At 42.5% G+C, this 12,993-nt stretch overlaps 2 protein-coding genes across 4 annotated transcripts; both read right to left on the reverse strand.

Moving 5' to 3' along the window:
- Nucleotides 1-52: 52 nt before the first annotated feature.
- Nucleotides 53-3,278, reverse strand: LOC100824741 (glycosyltransferase family protein 64 protein C5). 2 transcript variants are annotated; one of them, XM_024457863.1, is made up of 4 exons: nt 2,861-3,278; nt 2,654-2,776; nt 2,023-2,238; nt 53-1,930 (listed from the first exon to the last, which is right to left on the reverse strand). In XM_024457863.1, the coding sequence occupies exons 1-4, from the start codon at nt 3,101-3,103 to the stop codon at nt 257-259; spliced, it is 2,256 nt and encodes a 751-aa protein (XP_024313631.1). In that variant the 5' UTR covers nt 3,104-3,278; the 3' UTR covers nt 53-256. The 2 variants fall into 2 exon arrangements, with proteins under 2 accessions (XP_024313631.1, XP_010231494.1); XM_010233192.3 differs by having other exon boundaries at nt 2,023-2,190; nt 2,861-3,276.
- Nucleotides 3,279-5,071: 1,793 nt separating this feature from the next.
- LOC100829156 (magnesium transporter MRS2-A, chloroplastic) lies at nt 5,072-12,083 on the reverse strand. 2 transcript variants are annotated; one of them, XM_003561162.4, is made up of 13 exons: nt 11,603-12,077; nt 10,993-11,065; nt 10,666-10,736; nt 9,811-9,896; nt 9,621-9,711; nt 8,964-9,032; nt 8,006-8,086; nt 7,760-7,925; nt 7,339-7,384; nt 7,174-7,254; nt 5,845-5,927; nt 5,538-5,581; nt 5,081-5,446 (listed from the first exon to the last, which is right to left on the reverse strand). In XM_003561162.4, the coding sequence occupies exons 1-13, from the start codon at nt 11,951-11,953 to the stop codon at nt 5,351-5,353; spliced, it is 1,338 nt and encodes a 445-aa protein (XP_003561210.1). In that variant the 5' UTR covers nt 11,954-12,077; the 3' UTR covers nt 5,081-5,350. The 2 variants fall into 2 exon arrangements, with proteins under 2 accessions (XP_024313632.1, XP_003561210.1); XM_024457864.1 differs by lacking the exon at nt 5,845-5,927 and having other exon boundaries at nt 5,072-5,446; nt 11,603-12,083.
- Nucleotides 12,084-12,993: the final 910 nt, after the last annotated feature.

Consider the following 12,993-nt stretch of genomic DNA (forward strand, 5'->3'; position numbering starts at 1 on the left):
CATGCACACTGATAATAAGTACAGTTTGCAAATCCAGTACAATTCTTGACAATAATTGAAAATGTTGAGAATGGATTGAGTAATGGAACATAGGTGGGACCATAGGATGAAACACAGTATAAAAAAAGATTCTACCGAAAGCTTACACAAAGGGGATAATATATTATGAACTACTACTCCCCTGCTTTACCAACTTATAACTTGGCTAATAAGACTATTTAAGTCTCAAGAGAAAAGAAAACAGTTATCTGTTTTACTATACGTCCCAGTCATCACCTCGACTGCTAAAGAACCTCTTAGCAGTTAAGTTACCATAGAACTCTGAAAATTTAGCAACGCATTTGCTCCTAACATGATAATGTGCTTGTGTATTTCGACTAATGGCTACTCCTGAGAACTTAGACATATCAATCGCCCAAGCTGGCTTTACATACTCCACCGTGCTTGTTGAGCTTCCATTCATAAACAAGAAATTTAGAAGTATGTCCTCACAATTGAAGAAACTGTCTACAATATTCCTTCCTACCTCAGCCTTGTTGCTCCAATACCTCTTAAAGGCCAAGTTATGATCCATAAATGCTGCTCCAGTCAGTATCATGTTATAACCCCCTTGTCGCCGAGCATACCTCTCATTGCGGTATTTCAATGGAGCAGTATCGGCAAGGCGTGGGTAGTAGCCAACAATCCTATCAGGGTGCTCCCTCCATACCTTGAAGCCACGCTCTAAGTCATCACATGCCATCATGATATCATCATCGAGCTCCATAACAGCTCTTGTCTTAATTTCTTCGTCTATTTTGAATCTGTTGTTCAGAGTATTCTTAGTTTCAATTCTGACCCTTATAGGAACTGATGACTTCAATTCATTTTGCACTGGGGGCTGGCCTTTATTCCAGACAACTAGAATCTCCCTCACTGATGCACATTTGGAGTAATGATCAACAAACATCTTCAGATTCCAAAGCCGCGCATCATATGTCATAGTCAACAACGTGAACTGTGAGTACTTGCCCTTGATTGGATATGGCTCTTCAGCACCATTGCCACCATATATGTAGTGAGTTCCAACACAAGTCAGAAAAATTAAAATTAGTATTACTACTGCTATATAAACTTGGCCCTTCCAAGTTCTATAGTTAATTCTTCCACCAAGAAGAAAACCGAACTTGTTCAAACTGGAGACCAGCGATCTTAGCTTATAGTGTAGAAAGAACTTCTGCTCTGCATGGAATAAGTCACCGTGTTTCTCAGTCTGTGGAAGACACCACCTGAGAGGTAGCATGCATTTAACCGCACCAGTAAGCCCACCAAGAATAAGAACTAGCAGAAGAGTAACTCCATAAAACATGTACCCTACCGTCAGACGGTGAACTGAATCTCTTGAGGGAACTCTGTCCCCATCCATTACCCCAATCCAGAGTTGACCTGATTGAAGCTGTTGAACATCAAAATGATGGGATCGTGCACCATTCCATGCATTTTGCTCCTTGAGGGGCTTGTCAATGACAAATGGAACCTCAACTTCCCTGTATTCATTTGCTGTCAGGATTTCAACTTTGAATACTTTGATACTATGGCCAGATATACCCTGTTTGCCTACACGATAGAGATTGCCATCATAAATGAATGGCCTGCCTCCATTTCTAAAACTCGACCTGCTGTCCATATTACGAATTGGATTATGCCTGTGTGGATTCCAAGGAGCAAGAGGAGAGTTGCTATACCAGATATTAAGCTCTCCATTCTGCTTTGCACCATAGGAACTTATATCTGATCCAAGGAGCCAATAGGAACCCCGGAAATTTATGATGACTGAATCTACAAGTGGCTTCTCCATAAGGACTTTTTCCAATTTCCACTTGAGGGGGAAATCTAATGCACAATACAACCGAAGATCACCTTTCTTACTACTTTCAGGCATCATATAGATCTGTGGAGTGATGCAAGTAAAAAAGTACATGTGAGGTGATTACAATAGGAATTCATTGATCACGAATAAGAAGCTATGAAAGGGACACTTACCTTGTTATTGTATCTGAACACGTATGGGTACGAAAGATGCCACTCTTCATCTAGCACCACACCCAACTGTTGCCATGTTACACCGGCGTCCTTGCTCACAGCAGCAGCAATGTCGCCTTGTGATGTAATGGGATTCTTCGTCTCAAAGAACATATAAATAGCATCACCCTGAGGAAATTTAGCTTCACATCCATCAAGACAAGGACCAAGCCACAACTGAACAACAATGATAACGGCAACCTTAAAAGTTTGCATGAAAGATGTGGAATAAGGTACAGATTGTGATAATTATTTACACCTCTCAGTGTCCAAATGTATACAAGGGTGAGTGGGTGACGTTCCGAGCAGCATATTAATTTGGAGTGTCAAGCATCATATAAATACTCCTAGTTGAGATGGGAATATTCAAATTCAGTTTCAGTAACCAAATTGGGCCATTGGTGTGCCACCCGTGCTCCGGTTACTACTTTGTAGATATTATTATTATTATTATTATTATTATTATTATGCACAATATGGCATAATCGATGCTTTGTCCGACACCCTACCTGCGTCATACACATACCGCCACTAGAGAGCTAGGAACGCGAGGGGACATTAGAAAAATCGAAACGCAAGCAAAACTTCGAACCTGGAGGAAGAGGAAGGGGTTAGCGACGAAGCTGCTAGGAAACCCGGCCTCCGAGACGTCCGCGCACGTCACCGCCGGGTTCGCCACTGGCCACGCCGCGCCCCTGTCGTCCGAGATCCCCCACTGCAAGCCACGGGAAGCCAAGTTAACGCCAACCAGGACGCCGCTTTCTCGGGGAGGGGAAGGGTGGAATAGGGGCTCAGTTACGTGTTCAATAGGCTTGAGACTGAAGGGAGAGTCGCCGAGGTAGACGCCGATGGACCAGGAGCCCTCGCCGTCGGGGCGGCAGCCGCTGGTGGCGGGCCGATGCGGGAAGCGTGGGGCGAAGACGCGGGAGAAGGCCGCGGCGATGAGGACGAGGAGCGTGATCACAGCGGAGAGGTAGGCAACCGCGGAGGGCGGGGAATGGACGCGCCGGCGCTGCGTCGCCGGCCGCGGGGACGATGACATGGGCGGTTGGAGATGGGAAGTGTCAGACTGCAAGGTGGGCCTCTGTCTCCTCACTTCGTTATGTTACGTGTCGCACAAAGAAGAGGGCATCTGGGCTTGGCCGCTTGCGTTCTGCATCAAACGTTCGAGACGGTTGGGACTTGGGAGCCCTTCCCCCCCAGAAAAAAAGACGGTTGGGAGAAAAAGAAGTTTAACTGCACCGAGGCCTAAACTTATTCATGGTGTCATACTATTAAGACAACGGAAAATATACTTCCGAGCGCTACTGCGACATGCTCCTGTTGCTGTTGTGCTACTATCCTGTTGCATGCATGCATGCTTTCTTTTTTTTTGCTAATCGGGAAATAGCAGGTGTTCTCTGCATATACTTTCTTTTAAAGTTATTTTGAAGACAAAAGTTTTGTAGCTTAAATCGTTTGTGTGATTCACAATCCGTTTTTACTGCTGACTTCGTATCGACGAGAGCTTCAAAAATAGATCTCTCTCTGAGTATGTTTTGTCGAAAAATTATTTTGACGCTTATGTTACTTGTGGTAATGCACAAGTTACCACATTTTTTAAAGAAAAGTTACCATGTGCTAATGCATTACTAACACAATACTATTTCATATATTATTCAGTGGTAACTTTACATATTATCGGATGGTAGCTCGGATGCACAAATTACACCCTTTTATATGAAGCTAGGATGTGGTGATTTATTACTAATGGGGTGACATCATATATTATTGGGTGGTGACTTTACATATTATCGATCGGATGGTAACTTTTGATACACAAATCGTCACCGTATTTTATATAAAGTTGCCACATGTTAATATGTTTCTAATAGAGTGTCAACTTCATATATCATTGTGTAGCGACTTTACATATTATCGATCAGATGGTACCTTTGATACACAAATCGTCACCGTATTTTATATAAAGGTGCCACATAGTAATATGTTAGTAATAGAATGTCAACTTCACATATTATTGGATGGTGACTTTACATATTATAGGATGGTACCTTTCATACACAAATCGCCACCCTGTTTTGTATAAAGTTGCCACGTGGTAAATTTGTTACAGCTAGGATGGCAATTTCATAAATTATTGGCCGGCAACTTTTCAGACAGAAAAAAATTTGTCTAAACATACCAACATGGGATCTAGTTTCGAAGATCTCGTCGAGACAAAATTAACCGTGAAGATAGATTGTAAATCGAGTTTATGGTTGAAGAGTTAAACCATTTTTAATCTTCCGGTCTTTTGTCTATTTAGCTTTTGTCACCGGTGCTGTACGCATGCATTGTTTTTGCCATCTGCATGCGTACGCCAGAGAGCCAGCGCGCGAACGTCGCGCCCTATTAGTGCCCGACAGACAAAGTTAACACCTCACAAATACTTTTAGGACTTTCGGGTGCATTTAACGCGAAACTCACAAGAAAAAGCCTCATACGTCCATGGTCGATCACGTCACCGCACCGTGGTAGTCCTACATCCTCGGCGCTGCGCACAGCCGCACAGGCCAGATCCGGCTGTGAACCGCACGGCAAGGGCAGCAGGCCGCAGGCTCAAAGAGAGCAACATGGAAGACGTCCCGCCGGCGCCGACCGTGTCAAGAAGAAAAATCTTTGACCGCTCGAAGTCACAACGACCAATGTCATCTCCTCAACGAGGGAGAAACCAAAGAGCGGACCACCTTCCCCGCTATTCCGAGGCCGCCCGCCGCATGGACGTCCTCCGCCAGCACGCAGGATGATTTGGATGAAGTGCCGCCCAAGCCGGCAACGGCAACCTCAGCCTAAGCTGCTCTCGATGACCCGATCACCTGAGCACTTTGAATAATGCGACTTTGCTTGTGAACTTTGAATGAAACAGTGGAAAAAGACTTACGGAGTATACTACCGAAATATGTGCAGCGCCAACGACAACGACAAATGAGCACGATAAGGATGGGGAAAAAAATCAAGAACATGACAAGGCTGGGCAAAATTGGATTTGGACATGCTGCATGGATCTCCAAGGTCATCAGCGACATTTATAAGTTCCAGGTTTACACTTTTCAGCTCAATATTGAATCACATTCCCGGAGAGAGCAGAATAGGATCTGATGCTCCTTGATGTGGCGTCTGAGTTGACGCTACTCCAAGTTGTTACCAACAACCCATGCAGTATTGGCGCGCCATTCATCGCCACGCCAAAACAATTACCTCCAGATGAGACCAAAACCGCATTATATACAGTTCAACATGGGGTGCATGGTTACAATATCTTCCTAGCCTTTAGGTACGAGTACATGAGGAAAAATCCAGCTACTGCTCCGACTGCTATTCCACCAGTCGTCGCCCAAAATGCCCACTGCTCCAAAACAAACTCACTGTCAAACGAAAAACTAGTGCCGGTAGGTGCCACTGAAGCGGAATAGAATCTGAGGAGTACAGTATTATACCGCGTTTGTCTCCAGGTATGATTTGAGGTTCATGCCAAATATTCCTACATGACAAAAAAGTGCAATGGTTTAGCAAGGTTTCAATGGCCGCCGTCTTAGGAATACCACGTGGCAACTAGACTCTGAATATAACTACTCCCTCTGATCCTAAATTCTTGACTCAAATTTGACCAAATATGGATGTATCTATTCTTAAAAAGTGTCTAGATACATGTAATATTTCGACAACAATTTAGGATTGGAGGGAGTATCTTTTGGTGAGTAAGAAAGTTCACGAAGTTGTGAAAATGCTCATAGATTTTTATACCTGCAATTAATGCTCCTACGGCAACACAAAATGTTCCAACCTGAAGAAGTAGCTCCACTCTGCTTACCTCTAGTCGCCGAGAACTGTAAGAATGCCAAAGTTGCGGTAGACAAACATCATTTCATGATAAATTAGAGATGAGGATTAAGTTAGCTACATATACTCATTGGGTCCTTCCCTTGATTTATGTGCCGTGGTTGAACCAGTAATACTAATATCCTAATTTATTTGTGACGTGGCATTTCAGGGTCGTTTACCTACAGCTACGATGGTTGCTAGTACATATAACAAATCTAGCCGTTGGTTAATAAGGGGCGTTATAGACTCTAAGTCCTAATTTAATATTTTCTGTTCCTTTCATAACTTCAGACCTGAACCCTAATTCAACAGAGAGAATCCTGCTCCTGCTGATGCTTGTCAGTGTGCTGCTTGTCTGCTGAGAGACATGATCTGATCGAATCAATATGCGTGTATCAGATCCATGAATAATAAATGTATGTACATACATGTTCATGCGTAGTTTCATGGCGTTATTGAACCCCATGATGTACATCAGCAGTGGCAGCTTAACGAACTGGAACCTCAACCGGCCAGCTCATGACTGAACAAACGAAATATACTGACATTACCAGCAAAACAGACACACATATACTATTTTCTAGCATGCAAGCGTTCACCATCCTCACCAGGGTGCTTGGCAACTGCGTCGAAGGTTGCCAGTGTCTGCCACGTCCAGTGATGGCACAGGCTAGACATGAATGCGGCTTTGGCACATCCATGGTGGGCCTTCTTAACAATCTTGTGCAATTACAGATTTGAACCTATAGGGATTCTACTCCCTCTGTCCCTAATTATGGCGCCGGCCTTTTTGCAAAGAAACCCCTGTAAATTTCCGAAATAAACCTGCAGTTCACATCTTCAACTACACGTGGACTGCGCGTTAATTCCGAAAATTTACAGGGGTTTTTTCGCAAAAGTTCCAATAGAACGTGGACTGCAGGGGTTTCTTTGCAAAAAAAGCCGGTGCCAATTAATTAGGAACGGAGGGAGTACTACCTTGTGGCCATGGGGAAGCACATCTAAATCCCAACTGATTCGGCTCCTTGGATGTAATGGATGCACGGTCTATATTGGTTTAAAGGTACCATAAAAGAGTTATTTGTTTACATTAAATAATTTTACCACTGTTAATATTATCACCATATGTATTTTTAGTCATGTAATTATATCAGGGAACAAAAAAGGTATGCAAACTGTGCCTGTCGTCAAATACAGTATGTAGTAAAAGAAGAAATAATTTTTAAGCTCATGTGGTGAGAATGGACAGACCTTAAATTTACTGCGATTGAATCTTCCATTTCCCGTGCAGAATCAAGAAGTCTCTCTGCTTGACCATGGCATGATTCACATCTGACAGTAAGAATGCACAACTTAGTCTAAAAGCAACACCGCAAGCAAGAAACAATAAACATAATAATTTGATGTTGGACTCACCTTTGAAGATAATTTTCCAACAGCATTTCAATTTCTTCCTCTTCTTCTGTTGAGATCAAAAGTTAAAGATATATTCAATTGAACAACCGACGGGTAACGATATTACTCCGTATTTCATTTTTTTCCTCAAAACTCCCAGCCGCTCGACATATATATAAGCAGAACATTTTCAAATTCTTTCCTCTCATTTTTCATGAATCGGCTTCTTCCTTTTAGTTTGTTTCAGTTCTTTATAAGAAATATCACAAATGCATTTGTACTTGTGTACTTTGTCACTCAAAACTACATCCATATTCTTCAAAACATATTCCATCAATGCTTTGGTTAGTCCCATAAGATATTGGCCTGGTAATTAGATGGTGGAGTGACATTATTGAAGGAACAGAAAATGTAGTGTCATAATGACAAAGTTCAGCTGTACCTTCAGCAATATGTTTTTCTAAAGGAACAGAACATTCCATGTCATCACTCGATCTATCCAGTGTACAGTTTCTCCCCATAATGCATATTCGACGAATTTCATGAGGATCTTCTAGGAGATCGATGAGCATTTGTTTGAGATCACCTGCTCGTGAACCCAGCTCGACCTTGACAAATGAATATAGAATCAAAATTAGCCAATATGACAAATGAGTCCAGGAAATGATTGCTAAGGAAGCTTTAATACCAGTGATTGTTTGCTTAGACGAAGCTGCTCCAACACATCACCTGTCAACCGTGTTGGTAGAACTTCAAGCAATGCGGCCACCTGAGATGAAAGCCCAGATATCCGGGACAATATTAAACTATTTTTATAATAGGATGCATTTGTCACAAAATGCAGGTGCTTGATTGAAAGAAAAACACAAAACACCTACGGTGGTTTTTTACTTTATGAGATCCATTAGTGTCATATTAAACCACCAAAACAAGAGGAACAGTGGCTTAGCTTTATTTCATATTGATCAGAAGGAAATATTATGCTACATTTTTTCACTATTTTCAGTTCATACCTAGATCCCAATTCACCATTAACTTCATTGAAATTGCAGGGTAAGCTCGGAGGGCTCTACCCTACTGTTTTTCATGTACAATAAAATGCAGATGCAGCAACCTGACCATAAATACATCCTTCAGTTTCTGGAAAGAGCTCCCAGTGCTTAAAAAAAAGAAAAGGGGTTCCAGTGAGCAACAAAGCACTTGTCCCATCTCCTGTTGCTGGCGGTTTGGAGAAGATCCTTTGCGCTAGGGTTAGTCAGCTAGGACGAAATTGGGTGCTAGCAAGTAGCAATTATCTAATGAGTTCAATTGGCAGAGGTATTATAGAGAGAAGCAATTGCACCGGAGTTGGGTAATTCTGTTAAGGCACAAAAACGGAAAGAAATGGCAGCACTATTGTTTCATGTATGTACTTGGTATGAAGTTGTGTAAACTGAACTGAAGAAATAGGGCGGGGGAACAACACTCCACAAGTTCCTGAATTTATCTATCAAGAAAATATTACATGTTATCCTAAATGAATAATCGAATATTCATCAAGAGAAACGAGAAATGACTTCATCACAGGTAGGTATCGAAGCAAAGCTATGGTGTGAACAGTGAAACACATAAACACCTTAAGGAAGCATGACTTTTCAAATACTCACGCGAGGTTCAACATGCATTAGTCTTCGCTCCAGCCTTTGTATTCTCGAAAGCAATGCAGCTTCGACAACCTAAACATAATGAAAACACAATGAAAGATTATATCAGCTTGCTCCAAGCCCCCAAAATCTGACAGACTGGTATTCCCAAATTCCGTGGAATGTGAAAGCATACCATGAAATATTACAAAATTCAAACTGGAAGGCCAAAAAACCACACTTCATTACCAATTAATTAAAATGAATGAAAGAAGGATATATGTGCATAATACAATCATGGAGAATTTAGAAAATGGACGATATGATGCTAGAGATGCGACTTACTGGATTAGAGAACTCTGGAAAATCAAAAGGATGAGCAATCAACTGGTTCACGATGCATATATGTAAAATTTAAATAAAAAATTATATAATTGTTCACCATGTTTCATCATCAAAAGTACAATATAGATACAAACAGAAATAAGCAGCTATTTAGCAAGGCTAGGCTCTCGAATCCTAGGTGAGTTAAAATCAGTAAATCTCAACGAAAATATAACTTTCGAAGTTTCCATGGATATATAGGGAGAAGAGAACATATTGCCAAGGCAACAAGTCGGCATATTAAGACCGTCTACAGACTGCAAATACAGATGGGTACAATATCCATAGGTCCATTACCTCAAGTTGGAAAGGCATTGCAGGCCCACCATTGATGTTCCTTGGATTTAACCGAGGTAGTAATAACTCTAAAAAGGCTTTTCCTCCTGGGCTACTCAATTTAGAGAAAATAATTGATAAGTTTTCAGTGCAAACGATGACAAGTTCACCAATACCAGATAGGTGTTTCTAATCAAACATATAAACTGACCTATTATAGTTGAATATAAGGACGCGTTCATGCATAGCAATTGCTCGCAAGGAGCCAAGGTTGAGTAATATGGCTTGTTCACGTACCTACAGTAAATGGCAAAGTATGAGTTTACATGTTATGTCCAAACTATCATATGACCATCTGCTATATAAAGCAAAAATTTAAAAGTGGATGGATTATTAGGTAGCACTCTCCTTTTGAGATGGAATATAAGAAAACTACAGATGGCTAGATCAAATAAATTTGCAGGAAAATAGAAAAATGTGCTCGATGTCAATTCATGTTACTGTTTCTTAAGATTTCACTCTTTTATAGGGAAGGTTTCCTGCATGCGCAGCCCCCAGAATTAGCCTTCTAGCCTGGCTCTTTGTGCCTTTGTTTACTTTTCTTGTCTTGCTTTGTGTATAACCTTTTTGGGCTTGTTTTGTCTTTTCCTTTTGTTTTACCAAGTTTGTATCTGGTTGTTGTAAACATGGCACTCTCTTGCATGGAGTTCTTCTAATAATAAATGACACGCATTTAGATGTGTGTTCGAGAAAAATAGTGAAGGTTCCTGAAACACACATGTAAGCAAATTTCAGCTGAATCTATGGACCCACAGCATAAATATTGTAGTGAACTTAACTTCATTTTCTTATTTCCAATCTTTTCAAGTGCAAGTATTTGCGGACTCCATGGTCTACTATAAGAACCAGGTGGCCTTGACTTTTGACAAACAGGAAATATACTGTCTTAGGAGTAGGACTGTGGCACATCATCCATAGTTTTTGTAACTGAAAAGATGTAGAAGACAGGAACACAACTGACAGAGGAAAAAATTATATAGTTAAGCATTGAAAAGTTTCCTGTTACCAGCAAGGAAGGCATTGAATTCATTAGCCATAGTGATGGGTCAACGCTTCTGGTATCTCGCAGACGGAGGCCTGGTAGCACACGAGTTGAGAATTAAAATAAATCACATGTGCACTTGAAAAGCACAAAGAAGAAAGTAAAGTTTCCATATCGAGAACATTTTACAGGAACCAAACAAAACCAAAGTGCCTGTGAGTAGCAGTATATGGGAGTTTGTTACAAGTATGATGCAACATAAGGAGAGTTTGAGCAAGTATAAGGTGAACATAATAAGTTAATGCGTTGCAGTACAGTACAGAGCATGATAAGTACATTGATTTTACATACCACTTGATTTCAAAAGCTTCCGCCGGCTTATTTTTTTGGTAGAAACCCTTCCATTAGATTTCACTTCGATCACCTGAGTAAAGTTTGATATTGAGACGAAGGTTAATTTGCATCGCGCAAGGTGGTAGGCTCTAAAACTTGCAAGGTGCATATCATCGCAAAGCACACCCACTCTTGTGGAAAAATAACCCAAACTAGCATGCCAACTCTTGATTTGAACTATATAAAACACATGGCTTCTTCATGTTCGTAGTCAGAGTGACCAAATTACCGTGTTTCCTCATGGAGGCATATGCTTGTTGAATGGATTATACAATGCCGTTGCAGTTTCAAACTCTACATGAACAATTTTGTACGAAGAGCAGGGAATGGAGCGAGAAAATTTTCGGGCAGCATGAGATGTGAAAGCAATTTAGCATAATGTTCATATAATCATCTCAATTTCCTTTCTCCCCCATAGAAATCATCTAAAAGTTCATATAAGACCTCCACCAATAGCAAAGCCATTGTTCCGCTTGAGAGTAGAAGTGAGCATTCCTGATGCATGATCATGCAGTGTATGAGGTTGCAACAATACAGCCAACCCGGCCGGAGTTAGCTCGGCACCTACCTCATAGACGGGTTCCCTGATGCCGAGCGAGATGTAGTCCGCGGCGAACCGCCCGGATCCCCTGGCCGCCCCCGCCTCTCGAGCCCCGTCGTCTCCTCCCCGCTCCTCCTCTTCCTCTTCCTCCTCCACCTCCTCCTCCTTGACCACCGCCTGTTCATCCGTCCCCTCCGAGGCCCGCGGCGCCGGGAGAGGGAGCGGGAGCAGGAGCCCACCGCCCCTCCGTGCCCCAACGGAGAGCCCTAGCGGCAGGAGAGGCAGCCTCCGCAAGCGGCAACGGGGCTGGAGCTGAAGCAGCAGCGGGAGGAGGAGGCCGGCCTGCGGCGAGCAGGGGGAGACGGAAACGGACGCCATGGGCGCACGCTCCGCGGGGGCATCAAGCGCACCCGATAGCTATTTTTTGGCTTGTTCTCGGAGGGGCGACGGCAATGGCGAGGCGGGGAAGGGGAGAAGAAGAAGCGACGCGGGAAGGGGGAGGGGGCAAATGCTATCCAGAGGTTGCGCTGGTGGCTGTCCGTGCTTCCGCGGAGGGCGATCTGGGCCGTCCGATATCCGATCACACGGCGGCGTAGTGCTCGGAGCGGTGTTTGGTGCTTTCACTGCTTTGTCCGTGCCTTCAGTGCGTGGTGGTGGTGATGATGACAGGCGGTGGGGGTGGCCATACTCGGTCACATCTTCCTCGGCTTGGTCTCTTTCTTCTCCGGGGGCAGCGAGAGGGAGAGTTGCCAGAGAGATCCGTCCGTTGCACGTCCACCTTGAGTCTTCAGGGAGGCTGTAGATGTGTGTCTCGTCAGCAGCGGTGAAAACAGAACAGATGTTTCCGGTCGTTGGTCCTACCGAAAGCTACAAGAATAATAATACTCCATCATGATTTGCTCCGGCCTTGTGAGTCGTATCCCTATCTGTCAAGATTTGCGATAATGACTATAGGAAAATGAAGGAAAGAAACATAGTACAAAATGCATGTTTGAATATATCCTAATCAGATTAATTATGTAACAACAATGGAAAGAAAAACATTAAAAAAATAGTCTACTAGAATTTGCGTCATAGGAAGCGCTCAATAAAGCATGGCCAAATATATTTGAATCACATTAGGAAGTTGAGTTATTTAACAAATTGGAATTGAGTTTCCTGCCTATTTTTATTTCGGACAAACTTTCACACCAAACATGTCATTTATAATGTTCAATTTTTAGAGAGGGTGGAGGATACGTGTACTAAAACTCAAGCTTTTTTTCCATCTCATAGTGTGAAACAATCACAAGATAGAATGGACAGATGGAATTTACGGGTATATATATGCCCCGTTTGCGAGTGATCATCCTATCATTCCATTCAGCAAGAAGAAATATATTTCCTACTAGCCTACCAAAGTACACTATCCCAGACCT

The sequence above is a fragment of the Brachypodium distachyon genome, chromosome 1 (assembly GCF_000005505.3).
Source record: "Brachypodium distachyon strain Bd21 chromosome 1, Brachypodium_distachyon_v3.0, whole genome shotgun sequence".
Classification (NCBI taxonomy): Eukaryota; Viridiplantae; Streptophyta; class Magnoliopsida; order Poales; family Poaceae; genus Brachypodium; species Brachypodium distachyon.

What these genes read in the sequence shown, in the direction of transcription:
- LOC100824741 (XM_024457863.1), bottom strand. Translation starts at nt 3,103, where the DNA reads ATGTCATCGTCCCCGCGGCCGGCGACGCAGCGCCGGCGCGTCCATTCC. An exon ending in GTCTCAAGCCTATTGAACAC is followed by an intron (nt 2,777 to 2,860) that starts GTAACTGAGCCC and finishes CGTGGCTTGCAG; the next exon opens with TGGGGGATCTCGGACGACAG. An exon ending in TGTTCAGATACAATAACAAG is followed by an intron (nt 1,931 to 2,022) that starts GTAAGTGTCCCT and finishes ATCACTCCACAG; the next exon opens with ATCTATATGATGCCTGAAAG.
- LOC100829156 (XM_003561162.4), bottom strand. Translation starts at nt 11,953, where the DNA reads ATGGCGTCCGTTTCCGTCTCCCCCTGCTCGCCGCAGGCCGGCCTCCTC. An exon ending in CAATGCCTTTCCAACTTGAG is followed by an intron (nt 9,033 to 9,620) that starts GTAATGGACCTA and finishes CATTATGTTTAG; the next exon opens with GTTGTCGAAGCTGCATTGCT. An exon ending in TAATGCATGTTGAACCTCGC is followed by an intron (nt 8,087 to 8,963) that starts GTGAGTATTTGA and finishes CTTTCATCTCAG; the next exon opens with GTGGCCGCATTGCTTGAAGT.